The sequence below is a fragment of the Apodemus sylvaticus genome, chromosome 7 (genome assembly GCF_947179515.1).
Source record: "Apodemus sylvaticus chromosome 7, mApoSyl1.1, whole genome shotgun sequence".
NCBI lineage: Eukaryota > Metazoa > Chordata > Mammalia > Rodentia > Muridae > Apodemus > Apodemus sylvaticus.
Window position 1 is genome coordinate 42,955,091 of NC_067478.1, and position 18,493 is coordinate 42,973,583.

General features: G+C 41.1%; 1 protein-coding gene across 2 annotated transcripts in view; it reads left to right on the forward strand.

Annotated features, from left to right (window-relative positions):
- The window catches only part of Ibtk (inhibitor of Bruton tyrosine kinase), a 72,201-nt gene extending 66,407 nt beyond the window's left edge, over positions 1-5,794 (forward strand). For both annotated transcript variants that reach the window (XM_052187720.1, XM_052187721.1), the window contains exons 27-29: positions 1,693-1,764; positions 2,146-2,278; positions 4,811-5,794. In XM_052187720.1, coding sequence (XP_052043680.1) covers positions 1,693-1,764; positions 2,146-2,278; positions 4,811-4,942 — 337 coding nt within the window. In that variant the 3' untranslated portion in view covers positions 4,943-5,794. The remainder of the gene's footprint in view (positions 1-1,692; positions 1,765-2,145; positions 2,279-4,810) is intronic.
- The last annotated feature ends 12,699 nt before the right edge of the window (positions 5,795-18,493 follow it).

The following is an 18,493-nucleotide window of genomic DNA, read 5'->3' on the forward strand; positions in this document are numbered from 1 at the left end:
GTTTGGTATATTTTTCTTTTTCAGAAGATTAATTGTATACAACCTGTATATTAGAATGTCTGGTTTTGTTTTTAGAATCTGAAGCTTAATAAGTTTATATTAGTTGAAAGTTTAGAACTCTTAAAAAATTCTAGCTATTTTATTCATTAGCTTTCCTGTACTTTATGATGAAATTTTGATGACTCCTTGTTGTTTGGATAAAGAAATGATTAATATAATTATCCATTAAGATTATTAGTGGAAAGAGTTGTGGGATTATAATCTTAAAAAACAGATTTTTGTGTTGTCATTTAAAAAGTTTTTTGGGACTTGCTAGCCAAGATCTCCATTGTGTTAAATCTACAATGCCCAGATTGATGTTTCAATGAATTTTGAAGTCCTTCTTCAATTTCATCATATATGAAATAAGGGTCATACAAACCCATTGAGGCTTATTTGTGATCTCATATATCACAGTCCTTCCTAAAATAGAACAGTTATTTTTAAAGCTTTAGTTTGCATTGATCTAGTAGACCCTGGGTTTGAAAACTCCTCAGACTGTTAATTTAGTTTTGCTAGTCTATAACATACCATTTTCAGTCATTTATTAGCTAATATTAATTGTGGAAATAACAGGTTTCTTTCATATATAGCTGCGTGTACTCTGGTTATACCAATGCTTTGTTCTTCTTTAATAATTTGTAACTACTGATTTAGCTGTACTTAATCTAACAACTAAGTAGTTATCAAGTCTACAGTATTTGTGTATTGTTGAAAGTGTTGATACATTTTAGTTGGTTCCCAGAACCACCTAGATAACTTTCTGAAGTGTGGTTGTCGATGAGCTGTTCCTAGTAGGTTTGGCATTTGAATACTTGGTCCCCTCGTGGGGATACTGTTTGTGGAGGCTTATGAAGTTTGTCCTTGCTGGAGGAGTGTGTCACTGGAGGCAAACTTTGAGAGAGATGTGGGCCATTTCCAGCGCACCCTGCTTTCTGTTTGTGAGAGAAGCTGTGAGCTCCTAGCTTGCTGTTCCAGCCACTGAGCACACTGCCCCTGCTCTGCCGGCATGGACTCTTAAACCTTTAAATCTAGACAAAAATGTAACATAAATGAAAATACTCTATATTCTGATGGATTTAACTTGGATGGAGACCAAACACAACTTCTCTCAGCAAAGTCCTTTGGGAAGGTCTTGTAAACCAGGTTTAGAGACCAGAGGAATGCTATGGTGTTAAAACACAGTAAAAGACAAACTTACCATGTTTGTTACTTTTATATTGCTATGACAAAATGCCACAACCACGGCAATTTACAGAAGGGTTTATTTGGACTTACGGTTTCATATCAGAAACTCTTAATAGATCTTCTGTTCTATTCTATTCTTTCATCTGGATCATATTGCAGTATGCTAGCTGCCCAGAAAATATGAATGCTAATTATTCACACAAGCCTCTGTACTTCTCATATATGCCTGATTGCCATACATAATGATACATGAACATCATTAGAAAAGGACTGCTTCTCATACTTTCCCTGTACGGTTCAAGTCTCTGCAGATTTCTTTGTCTGGTTGTACTTGTTAAGCTAGGCTTGACCACACAGTCATCTGTCTCCTGAGTTGGAGCTCACAATTCTGCTGTATCTATTAGTAAGAAGCTTTACTGATACTGCTGAAATCCTTAATCCTGATGTTTGGAATTTGTTTTACAGATATTCAACTCATGGAACTCCAGGACTAGAAAGCAATCATGTTTCAGATTTTCCTCTTCTAGACAGTCCCAAGTAAGCTTGGTTGGTTCCCCACAGGCCTCGAATCCTCAGCTGGTGCTTCACCTCGGTGGACGCAAATGTGTATTAGGAAGTGGATAATTGTGTAGTTGAAGTTATTAGAATGTAATGTTTCAATACTCTCTGTCCTAAAGTAAGACTTTACCTAATACACCTTATTTCCTAAACTTGACCTGCACCCTTCTTTAAGAGAAATGACAATTCTCCTTCCTGGTGTACTCACTCACCATTCTCTAATTTCCGAAGAGTGTCCCTGTCGCATTATGTGATAGTCCCTGGGTCGGGGAAACAGCACTGCTAAGTAGTGTTTCATAGGAATGTTTACATGCCAAACCCGGAGGCCGTGAGTGAGAGTCACTGTTGTTGCTCTTACAGTCCCTGGCTGTCTTCGTCCCTGGCGGCTTCTCCCGCTGTCGCTCCAGTCACGTTTGCATCCATCGTAGAAGAAGAGCGGCAACAAGAAGCGGCGCTCCTCAGGAGCCGGGAGAAGCCCTTGGCTCTCATTCAGGTGAGCCACCTGCTTGCTCAGCTCGCTCTGAGAACTGTTACGTTCTAACCTTTGACATTCGCTGTTGTTTGGTTTTGAAGCAGTGTCTAACTCTGTAGCCGAGGCTGGCCTCTAACTCACGGCACACTGATTCCTTCTGCCTTCCAAATGTATTATTGTTGTACACAGAATTCAAATTCAACCTGACTTTTGGCACATGCTGGACACTACTTCTCTCCTACCTATAGGAACGACCCTTATCAATATTCTTTGTTCCACACCTCTCAACCTGCCCTCAGCTTTAGTTGCTCAGTCCCAGCTAACACCGCCAACCTCCCACCTGTGAGAGCCTCCCACCTGAAGGAACCTCCCAGGATCTCACATGGCTGGTCCCCCTTTCCCCCTTAGAAGCATGGCGAACTCTGTCTCCTTATGGCTGTTTTCCTCCAGGGACCCGAAAGTCCCGCCTATTCCTTCCCCCCAGCAATTGGCCTATGGCTTCTTTACTGACAGATCAAAAACCAATTGGGGGCCAGAGCGAGGCTGATGGTCCTGAACTTTGGGGAGGATGCGTAACAGGTTCAGGCTGATGAAGACCATGTTTTCTGTGCACTCGTTGGGTTCGGTGTAGAAGATGTAGCCGATCGAAAGGCTGTAAAAGGGGCTTGTAAAGGACAGCAAGGCAGCGCACCAGAGCCCGGGGTTTCCCCCTTCTGTTCGATTAAAAAATGGACTCCAGCTGGGTGTGCCTCCTCCTCTACCTCTGGTCTTGTGTGGCTCCCCTGGTCCTCACAGGTCAGGACTTCAGCTGAGCCCAGAGTCAAGGACACTGCTATTTTTCGTTTCATCAACTAGTATTAAGTGAATGCTTTGCAGATTTGGCTGTATTCAGGTTTATAGCAAAAGGCAAGATTGAATAATGCTTGATGCAGAATCTGAGCTCTCATATACATATACATTGGTAAGGCTATAGCACAAAGGGAACATTTTTTGAGTTTTAACACCAACTACAGTTGTGCTGTGAAGAGAATTCTTTATAAAGACCCGTAGATTCCTACAGCTTTCGTTTAAGTTGTAAGTTAGAAGACTGTTGGATATTTAAGGCTATCTTTACTATATAGTCTCCTTAAAACCCCCAAAGGGATGCATTAATCCACATTTCCCTTCTTCAGAGGTGTAGTATTCTGGTTCTTGGCAAGGAATTATGTATGTAGGTCCTTCCCCAGAAATGCAGCTGCTCATGAGGCTGAGAGAAGGCTATTGAGTTCCCTTACTTACTTTTTATACCACACTGATGCTGCTTGATAGAGGTCTGTGGCTTTGTCAGATGTGTCACCCCAGTAAATGCTTTGTAGATCTGATTAAAATGGAAAGCTCACTTGAGAAACATTACAGTCTTATGTGATGATCTTGTTATGAGTGTCTAAAAGTCAAAGACATATCATCTTATTACATTTGCAACATAAAAGTACTTAAAAAAAAACAATTGAGGAACAGGACCTTAGCATCAGAACCACCCCTACATATTATTGGTGTGTTACCACACCCACCTTATTCATAGGTCTGTAGAAAATTGTTTGTTATGTATGTATGTATGTATGTATGTATTTCAGTGATTGGCTTTGGGCAGCTGATTAAGTCTGCTAAACTAAAATATAAATGCATGTAAAACTAGACTGAACCATCCATTAACTTAAATAATTAATTGAAGACACTTGGGATAATTAATTTGAACTAGCACATTGTGATCAGGTTTCTATTTTTAGTATTGGCAGTGCTTTGTGCTCTTTGATGTTCTAAAAATAGCCAAAGAGTTTGATGATGTTTCCTGGTCTTCTCAGCTTCTCCTTGAGCTCCAGGATTATAGACAACAGGGACCTTCTTTGTTTTAACTTAGGAAAAAGTAGGCTTATTTGAGAGGCGGAAGATGTCACAGTCACATCTGAAGGAATACAGACACAGAAAAGACAAGCCTCATAACACCTCATGGGGGAACTGCAGGCAGGATGGAGCCCAGCAATGCACTTCTGTGCAGTTCCTGTTCCCTGCAATTTAAGATTCAAATTGAGGGCCGGCAGATGGCTCAACAGCTTAGAGCTTGTATTCTCTTCCAGAGGACCTGGGTTTGGGTTTTGACACTTACATAAGTTGCCTCACAATCTCCTTTATCTTGAGTACTAGGAATTCAGAGATTGTCTTGTGGCCTCCAAGGACATTGGACACATGAGTCATATAGTCATGCATTCACACTCACACACATACACATACACAAACACACACACACACACACACATGAGTCACGCATTCACACTCACACACATGCACTCATACACATAAAAATTGTAAGAAGAGATTCAAATTAAAGTGAAAACAGGTATCTGATTGTTCTTGCTCAGGCTCGAGGTTTCTAACAAGGCCAGGGGTTTCTGATTCATTTCTGCAGTGTTGTGTCTGTGTGACATTTCAGTTGCTGCACCGGAAACCAGAAGAACACTACTGCATCCTGCTAACCTGTTCTAGTTAAAACGAGGCGGATCTTTTCTTTCTCCCCAGGTTGAGGAGCATGCAATACAAGACTTGCTGGTGTTCTATGAGGCGTTTGGCAACCCCGATGAGTTTGTCGTCGTCGAAAGGACACCACAGGGGCCTCTGGCAGTGCCCATGTGGAACAAGCGTGGATGCTAGCTTGCTGGCTCACTGGAGAGGATCCTGCTCCCAGCTGCGGTCCCTCCACCCACATGAAGACATCGCCATCGCACGTGCAAGCGTTCTTACAGATTTGTTAGCACATTATTCTAGTCAGAGCAAGAATGGATATGATTTCTTCCCGTAGTTTATAATGTTTGTATGACTAATGAGAGATTTATCAGAATTGTGATTTTAGAACTTTCATGTGAAAATATGTCAGGAAAAATGTTAGGCTAAGGTTGTTTGGATTGTTTCTTCTAAATTACCTAAGGAAAATATGAGTGAAATGTAAAGTTTAGGAATAATTCATTGAAAATAAGTTTTTTACTTGAGAATATGGGGTGATTTAGAAGAGCTTGCCACATATGTTTTTAAAATAAGACATTGATGAACTGAAGACAGGAGCCTCAATCATTACTTCTGATTCCCTGATGGCCAGAATGTTCTGTTTGCCTGAGTAGATGTGTGTCTGCTGTTGCTTTGTCACTGGGCTGTTAATTTCTTAGGCCTCTTTACAGTTGCTGGACAGTTTATGATCATAGCTTCTGTGGGAGATTTGGATTCATGGATTTTTTTGTTGGGCTGCTGGGATAGTAACAAGAGAGGATAGGCATATGAATACCTAATTGTGAAAGAATCAGTTTCTTAAGGTGTTAAGTTTTTCTAAAACAAGCATAAGATTACTGAATAGTTTACCAGAGTGGTTGTTTATAGTTTCTTTTTAGTGGATGTAATCAGAATTTCTGTGAGCCTGGATTATATGTATACATGGAAATTTTGATTATTTTCTTTATAGTATGCTGTTTTGGTTTTGAATATTTAAAATTAAAGGAAAAACCAATTTTAAAATGTGTGCTTCAGTCTGTAGACCAAATGAGAAAGTTACTGCTTAAGTTCTGGGAAAGAATCCCTGGAGATAGGTTGGCAGCTTGACTTGAGCTGATGGGAAACTGGTCAAAAGTAACTAACTCAGTGTTTCAGTTCAGTTCCACTCACAAGCAGCAGACATGTAAGCCAACGTGCAACAAAAGTAATGCCGATCTGCTTGACTTCTAATGTGTGTTTGACTTCATATATAGCACTAGCCACCCGGAGGGAAGAATTTCTAGCTATCCGTAATTATTTCCCCTAATGTGCCACACTAGTGGCCGGTTGTATATTTTTACTCTGCTAAAAATTCCATATAAATATAGAATATAAAGTTTTATATTTGGGTAATTAGAGTAATTAGAGAAAAAAGTGGATCTTACAATGTCTTTGTGATGTCAGTAAAGAAGCTTTCCAAAGTCCTTAGCTTGTTGGCAGGGTTGATACTCTGAAGACATTGTAAAGGGCAGTTTTCTTCTTGTCCTCCATTCTGTCTGTGAAGGACCCTCAAGAGTCCCTGTGGCAGTTGGACAACAGTGTGAGCTGGGGCTGACAGCATAGGGCGCTTGTCCTTCCTTTATAAACCATGACCAGATTGCTTGTCCGGTGTGGTCTAATTTATGTAGTGAGCTACTGTAGAAAATTTCATATGAGAAGAAATATTTCTGCAAGAAAAGTGAAAGCTAAGCCCTGCTATAAACTTTAGTTTTTTCTTGAATGAATCCATGAAGGTGACAGCTGATGTTGCCTTGAAAACCCGGGAGGATGATGGGAGTTTTCTCTAACAGTACCTTCTTCCTGTAGTCATCTCTAGCTGCATAGCTTCAAGAACCAATAGAACTGAAGAAAATCTGTGCGCCATCAATTCATGTGATCATTAGGATAGAGAGGCCCTTTAAGGCTCACCTAGACAAGGGCGGAGTCTAGAAAGGTGATGCTGTGTGAAGGAGAACCAGCAGGAGAATGTGTTAAGATGTGCAACCAAGAAACTACACGTCACATCAAGTAAATTTGATGACTAATTTGTTGACTAATTCAGTCTTTGACTTTTTGAAAAATTCTGCTTTGTGTGGGAACAACAACCTGATCTGGAGGCCAGCCATGGGTGGGCATCTTGTCTGTAGGACATGGAGATATATATATCTCATGAGTGACTGAGGTTGATGGCTCTTTCTTAAAATTGTAGATATAAAGAAGCCCTATTGGTTTTCCTTTATATATAGAAGAAAGTGAAGTCCAGAAAGTGACCAATGAGAAGGTTGTCTTCTCTCTTTGTAGTATGCTTCCTCTTCAACTACAGCAGGCTGTGTCTTTGAAACTGTCATCTCTCTGTAACAGTTCACCAAGGAAAATAAATAGAAAAGACTATTTTTATATATAGTAATAAAAAGCTTGTAGTCTAGATACTTCAGGTTTGTTAATACAGAGATGCTTTCAGGATAACATAGAGCTGTCTTCCAAGGAGAAGTTGGAAACAGTGATTGGAGACATGTTGAGGTCCAGGTGTCCTTTCTTAAGGTAATGTCAAGCTGTGCCGGATGTCAAAGCCACTGCCTTGGTTCTACATGTGTTATCCACCTGTGCGTTTTCCAAGCTGTTTCTCTGCTTCCTGGCCAGCCATTGACTTGTGTTGAAGCAGGAGCCTCCCATTCCCATTTCCTTGTATGAGAGGTAGTCATCCGCCCAAATCAGGCTGAACCCATGGGTCACGCCTAGCCTTTTCCTCATTGGTTATGCCTCCCCCACACTTGGTGGTCCTCCTGCATCTGTCCTGTGTTTTCCTTATTGCCCCTACTGTGTTTGTCTGTAATCCATGCCATCTACCTAATCTGCCCTGTGTTTTCCTTATTGCCTCTACTGTGTTTGCTGTTTAAAACAAGCTCAAACCTTTGCTCTCAGGATCCATTTACCATCCTTTTTACAATGTTTACTTATTTGTAAATGTGTTTTGTCTGTACACTGTTCGTTCCCCACAAAGGCCAGGAGGGGGCACCAGAGCCCTGGAACTGGAGTTGCAGATATTTCTGAACAGCCATTTGGGTGCTAGGACTCAAAGACAAATACATCTGGCTCCTGTTTTCCCTGTTCTGTAGTGGTTTTTCAGCTAATGTTTGAAGATGTTTTCCCCTGATGTTCTGACCTGGAATTCTTACTGTATGCTGGGCAAACAGGGTCCTGCAAAGCATCTAATTGAAAAAAAGACACATCTTCAGCCTTTTGTCTTCTCAGTAGTCAACAGCACCCCAAAATGCAACCTGTTCCTGGAACTAGACTTTTTATTTGTTAGCTTCTTGTGTCTTGTGCCTTGAACTGTTATAGGAGGTCTCCGTTTTAGTACTTTATGTATGTGTATAAGGTATTTTAGGAAGCTTCTGCATCAGGAGGTTTCTTATGACTGTGGGAAAGTCTTTAGTGTTACTTATTCCTCCTTGTTTCCCTCTTCTACTCTGTCCTCCCATCCCCCACTCCAATTTATCCCTTCCTCCTTTGTAAGTAATTCCTCCTTTAACCTCTTATATCTCTCCTCCCTTGAAAGCCCCTGTCTACCCTTCTTAGTAATTTCCTGACCTCTGTGTGTATTCTGTTGCAGTTCATATGTGATATGGGAATAGCCTGTGAGGACACGAAGAGAGAAATACCAACATTTTCAGTTCCTAATGAAGTCTACTTGACTGGCCAGCCGCTCACTTTAAGGCAGTGATTCTCAGCCTCCTAATGCCGCAAATTTTTAATACAGTTCCTCATTTTGTGGTGACTCCCAACTGTAAAATTATTTCCATTGCTACTTTATAACTAATTTTGTTACTGTTATGAATCATAAGGTAGCTTTCTGTGTTTTCTGATGGCCTTCCAACCCTGTGAAGAGGTTGTCTGAGGTTGAGAACAAAACCAGTGCCCCTGTATCTCTCCGTAGCTAGATCTAGAACTTCAGCGCGGGGGTTTCTAACTCCTGGGAAAGGACAGCCCCGGGACACGGACCTGCAACTTGAAAAGGACTGCTTCTGAAAAAACAAACAGCAGCAAAAATTAAAAGTAAAATAAAGAATCAGGAGAAGAAAGCACAATGTATAATACAAACAAAATAAAAATATGAAATAGAAAAGCACCTACATAAAACTACACACGTCTGACACCGCTAAATGCTTTAGCTCAGCCCTGTGGGTTCTTGTCTATTTTAGCCATGCTCTCTGTCCAGGTTGTGTATACTATATGGATTGACAAATCTGGAATTCTGCCTCCCCTGTGCTGGGATTACAGGCATTCACCAGGATGTCTGGGTCCTTTGAATGCACTTTGTAAACTAAAAGTGCACAAAGTTTTGCTAAAATAGGGGATCCTCTTAGTCATTATCTCAATTGTTTGTTAATTTTACATTTGAGACAAAATCTGTTTCTAAGGTGTGTGTCCCTGTCCTTGAATAAGTCCTGTATAGATTTTGAAAATAAGTTTAAAACAAATTACTAGACATCCCAGTAAAAAACATTCAGTTCATGATCCTAGTATTTCTCTCATTTTCAGATCAGCAAAAAGGAAATAATAAATTGGAAAGAAAACATGAATTTTCCTTTTTCTTCAAATAGAAACCTCCATGACACACTCAGGGTTTCTCAGTCCTTTGTGCTATTGCTATAAAACAGAACCCTGCCCTTGATTCACTGTCCAGTCATGGTGGAGAACTTTTAGGGAAAGAATGGCTTACAGTATGTCCCAGTGAGATGTGTGCCCATATCTGTACTCTTTAGCGAATTTTCATTATCGCTTTCTTTATTTAAATTCCAGAGTGTGGAATTCACAGGGAAAGGGGGGTTGAGGGTCTGATGCTCACATTGGACTTAGGAGAAAGTAAACACTTAAATAGTGGAGTTAAAGGAGGCACTAGGACTTCAAGGAAACCAAAATCCTAGGTATGTGTTAAACATTCACTTTGTACTTTTGTATTTTTCAGGTTAGTAAGACATGCAAAGTGAAAGTCGGGATTATTAAGAGTTTTTTGTTCCCTTTGATATTATTTGCCCTCAGACTCTATGATCATCAGAGTTCAAAGGCAACTATATACTTTATGCAATATATATAGCACATATTAAATAATTAAGTACAAATGTGTATATGTAACTGAATTGCATGCATAATTTTACAAAGTTCGATTAGGGTTTCTTTCATTAGCACCATGCTCTCATGCTATGTAGTAAACCATTTACTACTGAATTCAAATAATTTATCCTGTAGTGCCCTTCAATTCAGAAATAGTTTACAAAAATAGCAAATATTTTAAAGCAGCAGTTTCTGTGTTGTGTAGGGCTCGCTCCTTAAAATGGACTGCTGATTATGAAGAAGAGTGATTTTTTTTAATCTAAAAAGCTCCAATAATATGCAAATGCAACTCCTCCGTTTGACTTGCGTATTGGGGTGGGGGGAGTCCTCTGGGAGATTATTCTGGATCACCCTAACATTAAAATTAGATATGGAAGCAATGAAGCGAGTCAAAACAGTAATATTGTAGGCTTAGATATTTTAAAAACCTACTTTTAATAAGGATTTTCAGACGCTTCGCCCCACTTGCCTTCTGGTTCACTTGTCCAAAGGTGGTGGGGGGCAGGAAGATGGTAAACAGGGTAAGGGGATGTGGCCCTGTTTAGAAGTAGTTCTTTGGAGGCCATTTCAATCTCCGTTATCAGGACACCAGCAGTCCAGTTCAGTAGTGTCAGGATGCCAGACACAAAGCAACAGCAGTGGCACGATGCAGCAGCAACAGCCAGGCCTCCCCCAAATGACAGGAATAAGTCAACAACCAGGAAACATCAAAGGTCAGCAAAGACTGGAGACCAGGGAAACTACTGCAAAGCTAGCTATGCAAGCGTGCAGTCACTGTCCATTGAGTTCTGTTGATACTCTTTAAACATCGTGTGTCTGTCCACTGGTCTTGCCTCAGCAAAATACCATGTGAGTCTGCGTCACATGATGCTTCCAGAAACTTCCACTTTATTAATACTTTTGCCTCTCAAAGGTCTGGGTTTCATGTGACCAACAGGTGCATTTTGAGGATTTTTCCTAGAGAAACAAAAGTTTATACTCACACAACTTGAACATGGATGTTCTTTGATTCTGTTGTAATAGAAAAATACCGGAAGTTATCCTCTTCAGCCTAAATCACTTGTGTTGTAGGTGATCCTGAGAAGTGTCACTTCTGAGACAGAGAACTAGTCCTTGAATTCCTTTGATGTACAATAATAATTCCTACTTGACCAGAGTATGAACTGCTGCTGGTTTATGTAAGGAGCGTGGTGGTTGGTAAAGCAGAGATTACACATGCAGCTACTGTAATTCTTCAGCGGAGCAAGCCTGGAAGAGCAGCATATGTGAGAGCACAGAGCACAGCTGCTGTGTAAGGGAAAACAGTCTGCTCTCTCTTGTATTAAAATACAAATTTGCCTTGGTCCATGATTATCCTTTAATTGTTATAAAAGTCCTGCTGAGCGCACATAAGTTTCATGTCTACCCATTCCCCAGTGGCTTCAGAAGGCATTCTTATGGTTCCCTTATCAAACACTTGGAAATGCATCCTTAGTTTCTTCTAAGGGGAGAAAATGGCCATCAAAGAATTGCCTAAAAACCAAAAGAAAGAAAACAATCATTAAAAAATTGCAGCAGTGAAAGGCTTCATTCTAAGTATGAATAAACCCCAGGCTCTAAGTACTCTCTCTTTCTCCCTTTCTCCCTCCCTCCTTTCCCCCCCCCCTCTCTCACACACACACACACACACACCCACCACCACTACCAGCAACAACAATCACAAAGATAAATCTATAAAAGCAACTTGGTTTCAAAATAGGGGAAAACCAACTGCTATCTCACCATATGAGGCCGTAGAGTTGGCAGGTAAGTTCATGAAAACATGTTCTTTAGCTGGTAGAAAAATAACAATTGAAACCACAATGGCCTATCATTGCATACCTACTGCTGTGGCTAACTAAACCAAGAAATAATGAGAACGGGAGGTTGCAATGGCAGAAGGCATATATGGAGGGACAAGGAGATGAGTGGGTTTGGGGTTCACAATGTAAAAATCACAATGAATCAAAAAACAAATGACAATAACAAAACAGTGGAAACGTCAAGTGTTGTAATGTACCTGGAAGAACTGGGTTTCTTATTTGCTGTTGGGAATGAAAACAGCCACTCTGGAAAACTGTCCCTGGAACCAGCAGTTGCACCTGAGTATTTTTCCTAGAGAAAAAAGTTTATACATAACATAAAACCTGTATACGGATGTTCTTAGATTAGCTGTGATAGGAAAGTACTGGAAGCTACCCAGCTCGCCCTCAACATATGTCCCTCGAATTGTAGGTGGATTGTTTTCAGCCCTTCTTACTGTTTCCTTATGTGGCCTGAGGAGGAGAGTGACATCTGGGATAGAAAGATTCCCTGCATCGCTCTAGCTGCCCAGCAAACATTGGTGCATAAACAATGAAAAGAAATGAGCTGTTGGCACATGACTCCTACCTCAAGAGAGCTCAAGTGCTCTAGGCCTGCTGAAAAAGAAAGTCAACATATATACAAAAATATTGTATATATACATATGTATTAAATACATGTGTATGTATTTAATACATACATAATACATACATTGTATTAAAATAACAAATTAAGGTTGTAAAGGATAACAGATTAGTAGTTGCCAGGGGACAGGTGTCAGGTACAGCAGGGGTCAAAATACAAAGTAACCATTGAAAAGAGATGAAATGGTAGTCTGTCTGTATTGCACAGGCGGTTGCATGTAAACACATATTACATAAAAGTGCTCTAAAATGAGTATAAGTTTACCAATGAAGAGATTAAAGCAAATAATAGACTCAACACTTTCCTGGTTTGATTTTGCATGGACATACACAAAATCTTTGATGTGCTGTAGTTCTACTTAGGATGTTACTGGTAGAGGAAGTTAGTGGATGGTTGTCTGGGACTATAGTATTTTGCATCTTTCTGTGAGACTATAGTTATTTCAAACTAAAAAGGTCGTTTAGTTTGTTGTTTAAAAAAATAAATGAAATAATAATGATTGTTGTTCCATCTTGTTTGTGGGCTACATAGTCCTTCAGGTTTTGAGGACATCACAGTACAAAGGCTAAGATCTTGGAATCCTACAGCCAGTGAGTGTCATGTGCATACATTTGATGAGAGCACCAAGGACAGGAATCATTCTCGATATTGGTTGGCAAGAATCATCAAGGCCCATCTCTACTAATACCTGTCTTTGTAGGCAGAGAACTTAACTGCACAAAGGAACTAATGGAAAACATCAAAGGGTGACCTAAGCAGAGACCCAGCCTTGAAAACAAGGCCGCTCTGAAGGAACAGATGAGTGAACCTAGGGTTAGGCAGTGTCTTCAGCTTCTGTTGCGGCCATAAAAGCCATGAGCAAAAGCAATTTGGGAAGGAAAGGGCTTATTTCATCTTACACTTCCACTGAGGTAAGTTTAAGGCAGGAACTCAAGGTAGGAACCTGCAGGCAGGAATTGAAGCAGAAGCCATGGCAGAGTGAAGCCTACTGCACTTATGGTCAGCCAGCTTTCTTAGCCCTCCCAGGGCCACTTGTCAGGGGCGGCACCGCCTCAGTGGCTGGGCTTTCTCAGAGCACTAATCGCAAACGTGCTAGACCAGCCTACAGGTCAGTCTCATGGAGACATGTTCTCAGGTGTGGTTCCCTCTTCCTGTGTCAGGTTGCTCTGCATCTCTTCCATGTGTTTCCAGTTAATATGGAACTGCAAAGTTTTGTTCTTCTTTATATAGCAAAGCTACTGGTTTACTAAGAAATGTAAAGGTATATTTGAGTGGAATCAAACCATATTTAGTGAGTAAAGTTTCTCTCTCTCTCTCTCTCTCTCTCTCTCTCTCTCTCTCTCTCTCTCTCTCTCTCTCTCTCTGTGTGTGTGTGTGTGTGTGTGTATGCAGTTGTTGCTATTGCATGTCAATGTTGTTCATGGTCACTATGCATGCTTTTTCTTGCAAGAAGAAAAAAACTTTTGAAACAAGTAACCCTCCAGCCCAAGCTATGGTAATATATTTAAATACGAGATCTTAAATTCTTTCTAACCAAGTATCTCTTTCATTCCTTTGTCAGACACTGAAAGCAGAGTGAATTGTTTTTGTCTTCATCCCTTCTTGTATCCCAAGATTCAGGAGATGAGTGGCAGCCGAAGTGTGTCTAGTGTGTCTAGTGGACCTTTGCCCCCCATTAAGTGTGAGCATGTGAGCAGATGTTGATCTCTGTCTTCAGAGTCCCGTCCTTTCTACCTTGGACTCACACAGAAACAGCGCTTTATTATTCTACATAGCTGGAACTCAGGCATCTATTCTGACTTCAGTATTAGAATAGCTAGTACCCAGCTCCCCTTGGTTGCATGGCACAAATGCCAAGGAGAAATATTTCCACAGGAGGATACATGTCCAGATAGTTCTGTCCTTATCATGTGACTAGGAAGGAGAGAAAGGAGAGAATTCAGGAGCAGGACCTAGAGGTAGTATTCTTGCTGTCACAATGAAAAGAGCCACTAAATAGTTATGACAGTCAGTTCTGTTCTGTAAACCTATCCTGATGCAATCCTATAATTTTTCAGCCTCCTCTTTTCCCTATGGTGAGACTACATCTGTAAAGTCCACCTCAGATGGACGAAGCATGCAATCGCATTGCTTTTCCCGGAAAGCACCCATTGGGATAGTTTGTAAGTAGATGCAGGCTGTGCAAATGCTGTGGGGCATTTACCTTTCTACCCGGAGATAAAACTCTGATTAACAGTCATTTTCCTTGCAGTATTCATTAACTTCTGCATAAACACTATTTCACCATGTTAGGTTGATGTAGGACACTGCCAAAGTGCATATCTTCATTAAACTGGACACCGTGAATAAAAAAGCCAAACAGTGTGAACAGATTTAAGAAGAAATTCACTTGCTGGTGAATTAGGAGTCTTGAATTTGGCATTTATTTCATGAACATTTCCATCAGTATATAATTCTGTGATCATAGATATCACAATGGCTATATCTGTCTTAACAATGACACTGATGACTAATATAAAGGCCAGGATATTAATTAGTATGAATTTCAGAGGAAGATTCTGATGAGTCACATAGCGAACCAGGGTTGCTTTAGTCCATTTCTGTTCCCATAATAGAATCCCCAAGAGTGGCACAAAGAGCGTAAGCTTAGCAACCTCGTGGTTCTGGAGGCAGAGAAGCCCAGGATCTGGGGATGCCCCTCTGGTGAGGGCTTCCTGCTGGATGGTAAAGTGATGGAGGGCATCACAGGGTAAGGCAGAGCGGGTGAGCCAGAAACGAACCCACTCATATAAGGAAGCCACTCCTGCAGTAAGCCATTCATCTCTGTCTTCAAGACAGAGCCCGCAGGATCCAGGCATCTGCCCCAGCACCCCGCCCCACCCTGCCAGTATCACTGCACAAGGAAGCAAGCTTAATTTCTAACTAGTGATCCAGCATTGCAAGTTGCTGTCAGAAAAACTGAAATTTTTACCCTGATAGAAAAGATAATTGCTGTTTGTTTGTTTTTAATTTAAAAGAGAATATTTTTAGTATATGTGCTGCTGAAGTGAGCACAAAGAGAATATTTTTAAGAGTGGTATCTAGTTTTTTTTTTTGCTTGGCATTGATGGGCCTGTTTCATGGCTTGCCTACAAATGTCTAAAATAGCTCAGTGACTGAGTATGCATGGTCAGGTTTTGCTAACCACGGCATGTTTTAGCTAAAGAGAACATATGAGCTCTGTTTGCACTCTGGAAATCAGCAAGAAATCCCAATCAAGCTGTTTTGAACATTGAATAAAGCTTTTCAAGCTCTGGGGGGAAACTGCTCGATGGTTAAGAGTGCTTGCTGCTTTTGAGGAAGCCTGGAGCTTGATTTTCAGCACTCCATGAGGTGGCTTACAGCTGACTGCATGGCACCTCCTGCCCCAGGAGATTTAATGCCCAAAGACACCCACACACAAGCAGACTACGTACATATAAGTAAGAATAAAGTAAATCTTTTAAAAAATTGTCTAACAATCAGACGGGTGATGAACTGCTTTGTTAACATGTCTCCATTGAGATAACCTTTACTTGATTAAATCCACCCAGCAGATTGTTTACAATGAGCAGTTCAGTTCTTAGGATGGAAAAGTGTGGGGCCCTTTGGTTTGGTTATCTAACACCATCTTCATTATTGTCATAGAGGTGATTGCATTCGATAGACGATTTTGTGTAGTTGATCTTGTGCCCCAAATGCCTTTCACTGCAAGGTAATATAATGCATAAGACCAAACAGTGGTTTGCCTTCCCCAGAATGCACACACACTAGGTTTCAACAAATGCTTGACTTCTTAGGAAAGTATCCTTAGATGGAAAGGCTCAAAAGGTTCTGAGGATGGGACATGCCTCAGTAATACCTAACATGGAGGAAAACATCATAAATCCCAGGAACCTTAATGTTCTTTGTTCTGGTAGTGAGGACTGAGTGTGTGTGTGTGTGTGTATGTGTGTGTGTGTGTGTGTGTGTGTGTGTGTGTGTGTGTTTTGCTGTGTTAATTATGCCATATCATTAATGCTGTGGTTTAAGAAGAGGCCATCTTGACACCTAAAGTGATCTCTGATGTAGCACTTCAGGACCTCCTACCAAGAACCAGTTTCCTCCTCTAGGCCTTTACGGTACCTTCCATAAACTACCAAGTAAGTGGAAGCAATGTTAGCCTGTCCATACAACATAGCTTCCTGGGTGAGAATTTTTTTTCTTAAAGGAAATAGCTTCCTTTTGCTCTTTCTCTTTTTCCCTCCACACCCCTCAACCTCGAAGAAGGAGTTATAAAAATAGGTCATTTGGAGTCTCAATGATTTAGAGGCTCCTCTGCTTTGGACATAAAAGAACCAAAGACTTCTCAGTTCCTCTGAGGTACCACTGATGGGGGCTCCCGGGGACCTGTGCACCTGTTGTCTTATAGAAGGGCTGTAGAAACTTGAGTTTGGTCATCGTCTTCTGAGCTCCATTGTAAAGCAAGAGAAGGTCACTCAAACCTAAAAAAGGAGCACTAGCCCTTCTTGCACTTGTAGCCTCTTGTGAACACAGAATCCAAGGCATCCTTCCTGGCATGCTCGAAATAGCATCCAATTCTTTGGCTATTTCTAGATGAAGTGAAAAACGGTGGTAAGCAGCAGTATTGTCACCATACAAACCCAGGACATATGGGAAAAGTTAAAGATGTGGTTTGCCTGTGGGTTATAATGAATGCGGGCAAGATGCTCAGTCACCAGTTGTGCAGAGTGCTAATGTTTGGGCTTCTAACTGGAACTCTTTCTGGGACTTGCTTTAACTTGCTTTCTAATTTCTTAAAATAGTTTTAGAGCCTATAGTTGAGATATGGATAGCAATGGTGACAATATTGACTTTGCTTTTTTAAAAACCACATCAAAAATTAAAGTTGACTAACACTCAAGCATTAAATGGGACAGACTCACAGCACGTCAATATATATTCCCATTGGATTTGTGTATATGTGTGGGGCAGGTTTTCGATGTTTTCTGTTAGTTTTTGTTAGGAAGGGGCTATCACCTTATTTATACTCTTGCATGGTGAACCTCTAGAAAGGCAATTCTAGCCACCCCAGAAGCCACTTAAGCTGTGATTCTGTGGGGGACATTTTTCTGTCCCTCTTTCCTTAAAGGATAACTGCGCGAGCCAGTATCTCTGGGACTTTTCACGAGCTAGTGAGCATTTACTTCTAGTGTGAGCCATTTGGAAGTACTAGTGAGCCCCCACCCCTGACATCCTGGATAGCACATCTTTACCACTTGCATCATGAGATTTTTTTTTCTGCAAGTGAATCCCTTTCTTTCTTTCCCCACCCCCATAGAAGGAGTTATAAAAATAGGTGACTCTATTTGGTAAGGGAATCACATACTATTTTCAAGACTGAGACATCCTGTGCGAAACAGATTTCATTAAAGAGCCTGAAATGACAGGGATGGTTTAGATTTCGCATTGGAGAGGGAATGGATGCTGCCTCTAGGTATCATACAAGTAAAATGATCCCAGATGTTTTATCTGATGCCAGCTGTGCAACCTTCTGGATACATCATCCCCTGCATACATACACTCAGAGGGTTTACTGCAGTGGGCCCTTTCTGCTTCAGAAGACAAGCAACCGTGACAGTACCACCATCCCAGGAGGAGCAGTTCCCTCATGCCTTGTCCATCACAGCGGCAGGCTTAGTGTGATCCAGACCAGTAAACTGCCCACTGGGACCACGGTTCCCTGAGAACTCTACCCATTCATTCCTACTTATTTTCCTTGGGACCTAGTGAGTCATCCTTTGTGCCGTTGTATGCTGGTTGTGTGATTCATTCCAGGCTTTTTCGCTTCCCCAGTCTCAGAGCAATGGCTCATTCGGAGGAACAGCAAGCTCATCTGTTAAATGTCATGGTTCACAACATTGCACTTCGTCAGAACCCCGCGCCTACTTCGCTGGGGATTAGTGTAGTTAAGTAAGAAGATGACAAAAGAAATTGCTTTTGTGTGGGTGAGACTATCCAGGCCTCTCAGGCCTCCCAGGCACTTATTTTAAGACAATAACTTTCAGAGCTCTTTATGGTGATGACATTGTCAGCCTTTATAATTTTATTCCCTTTGCTTTTATC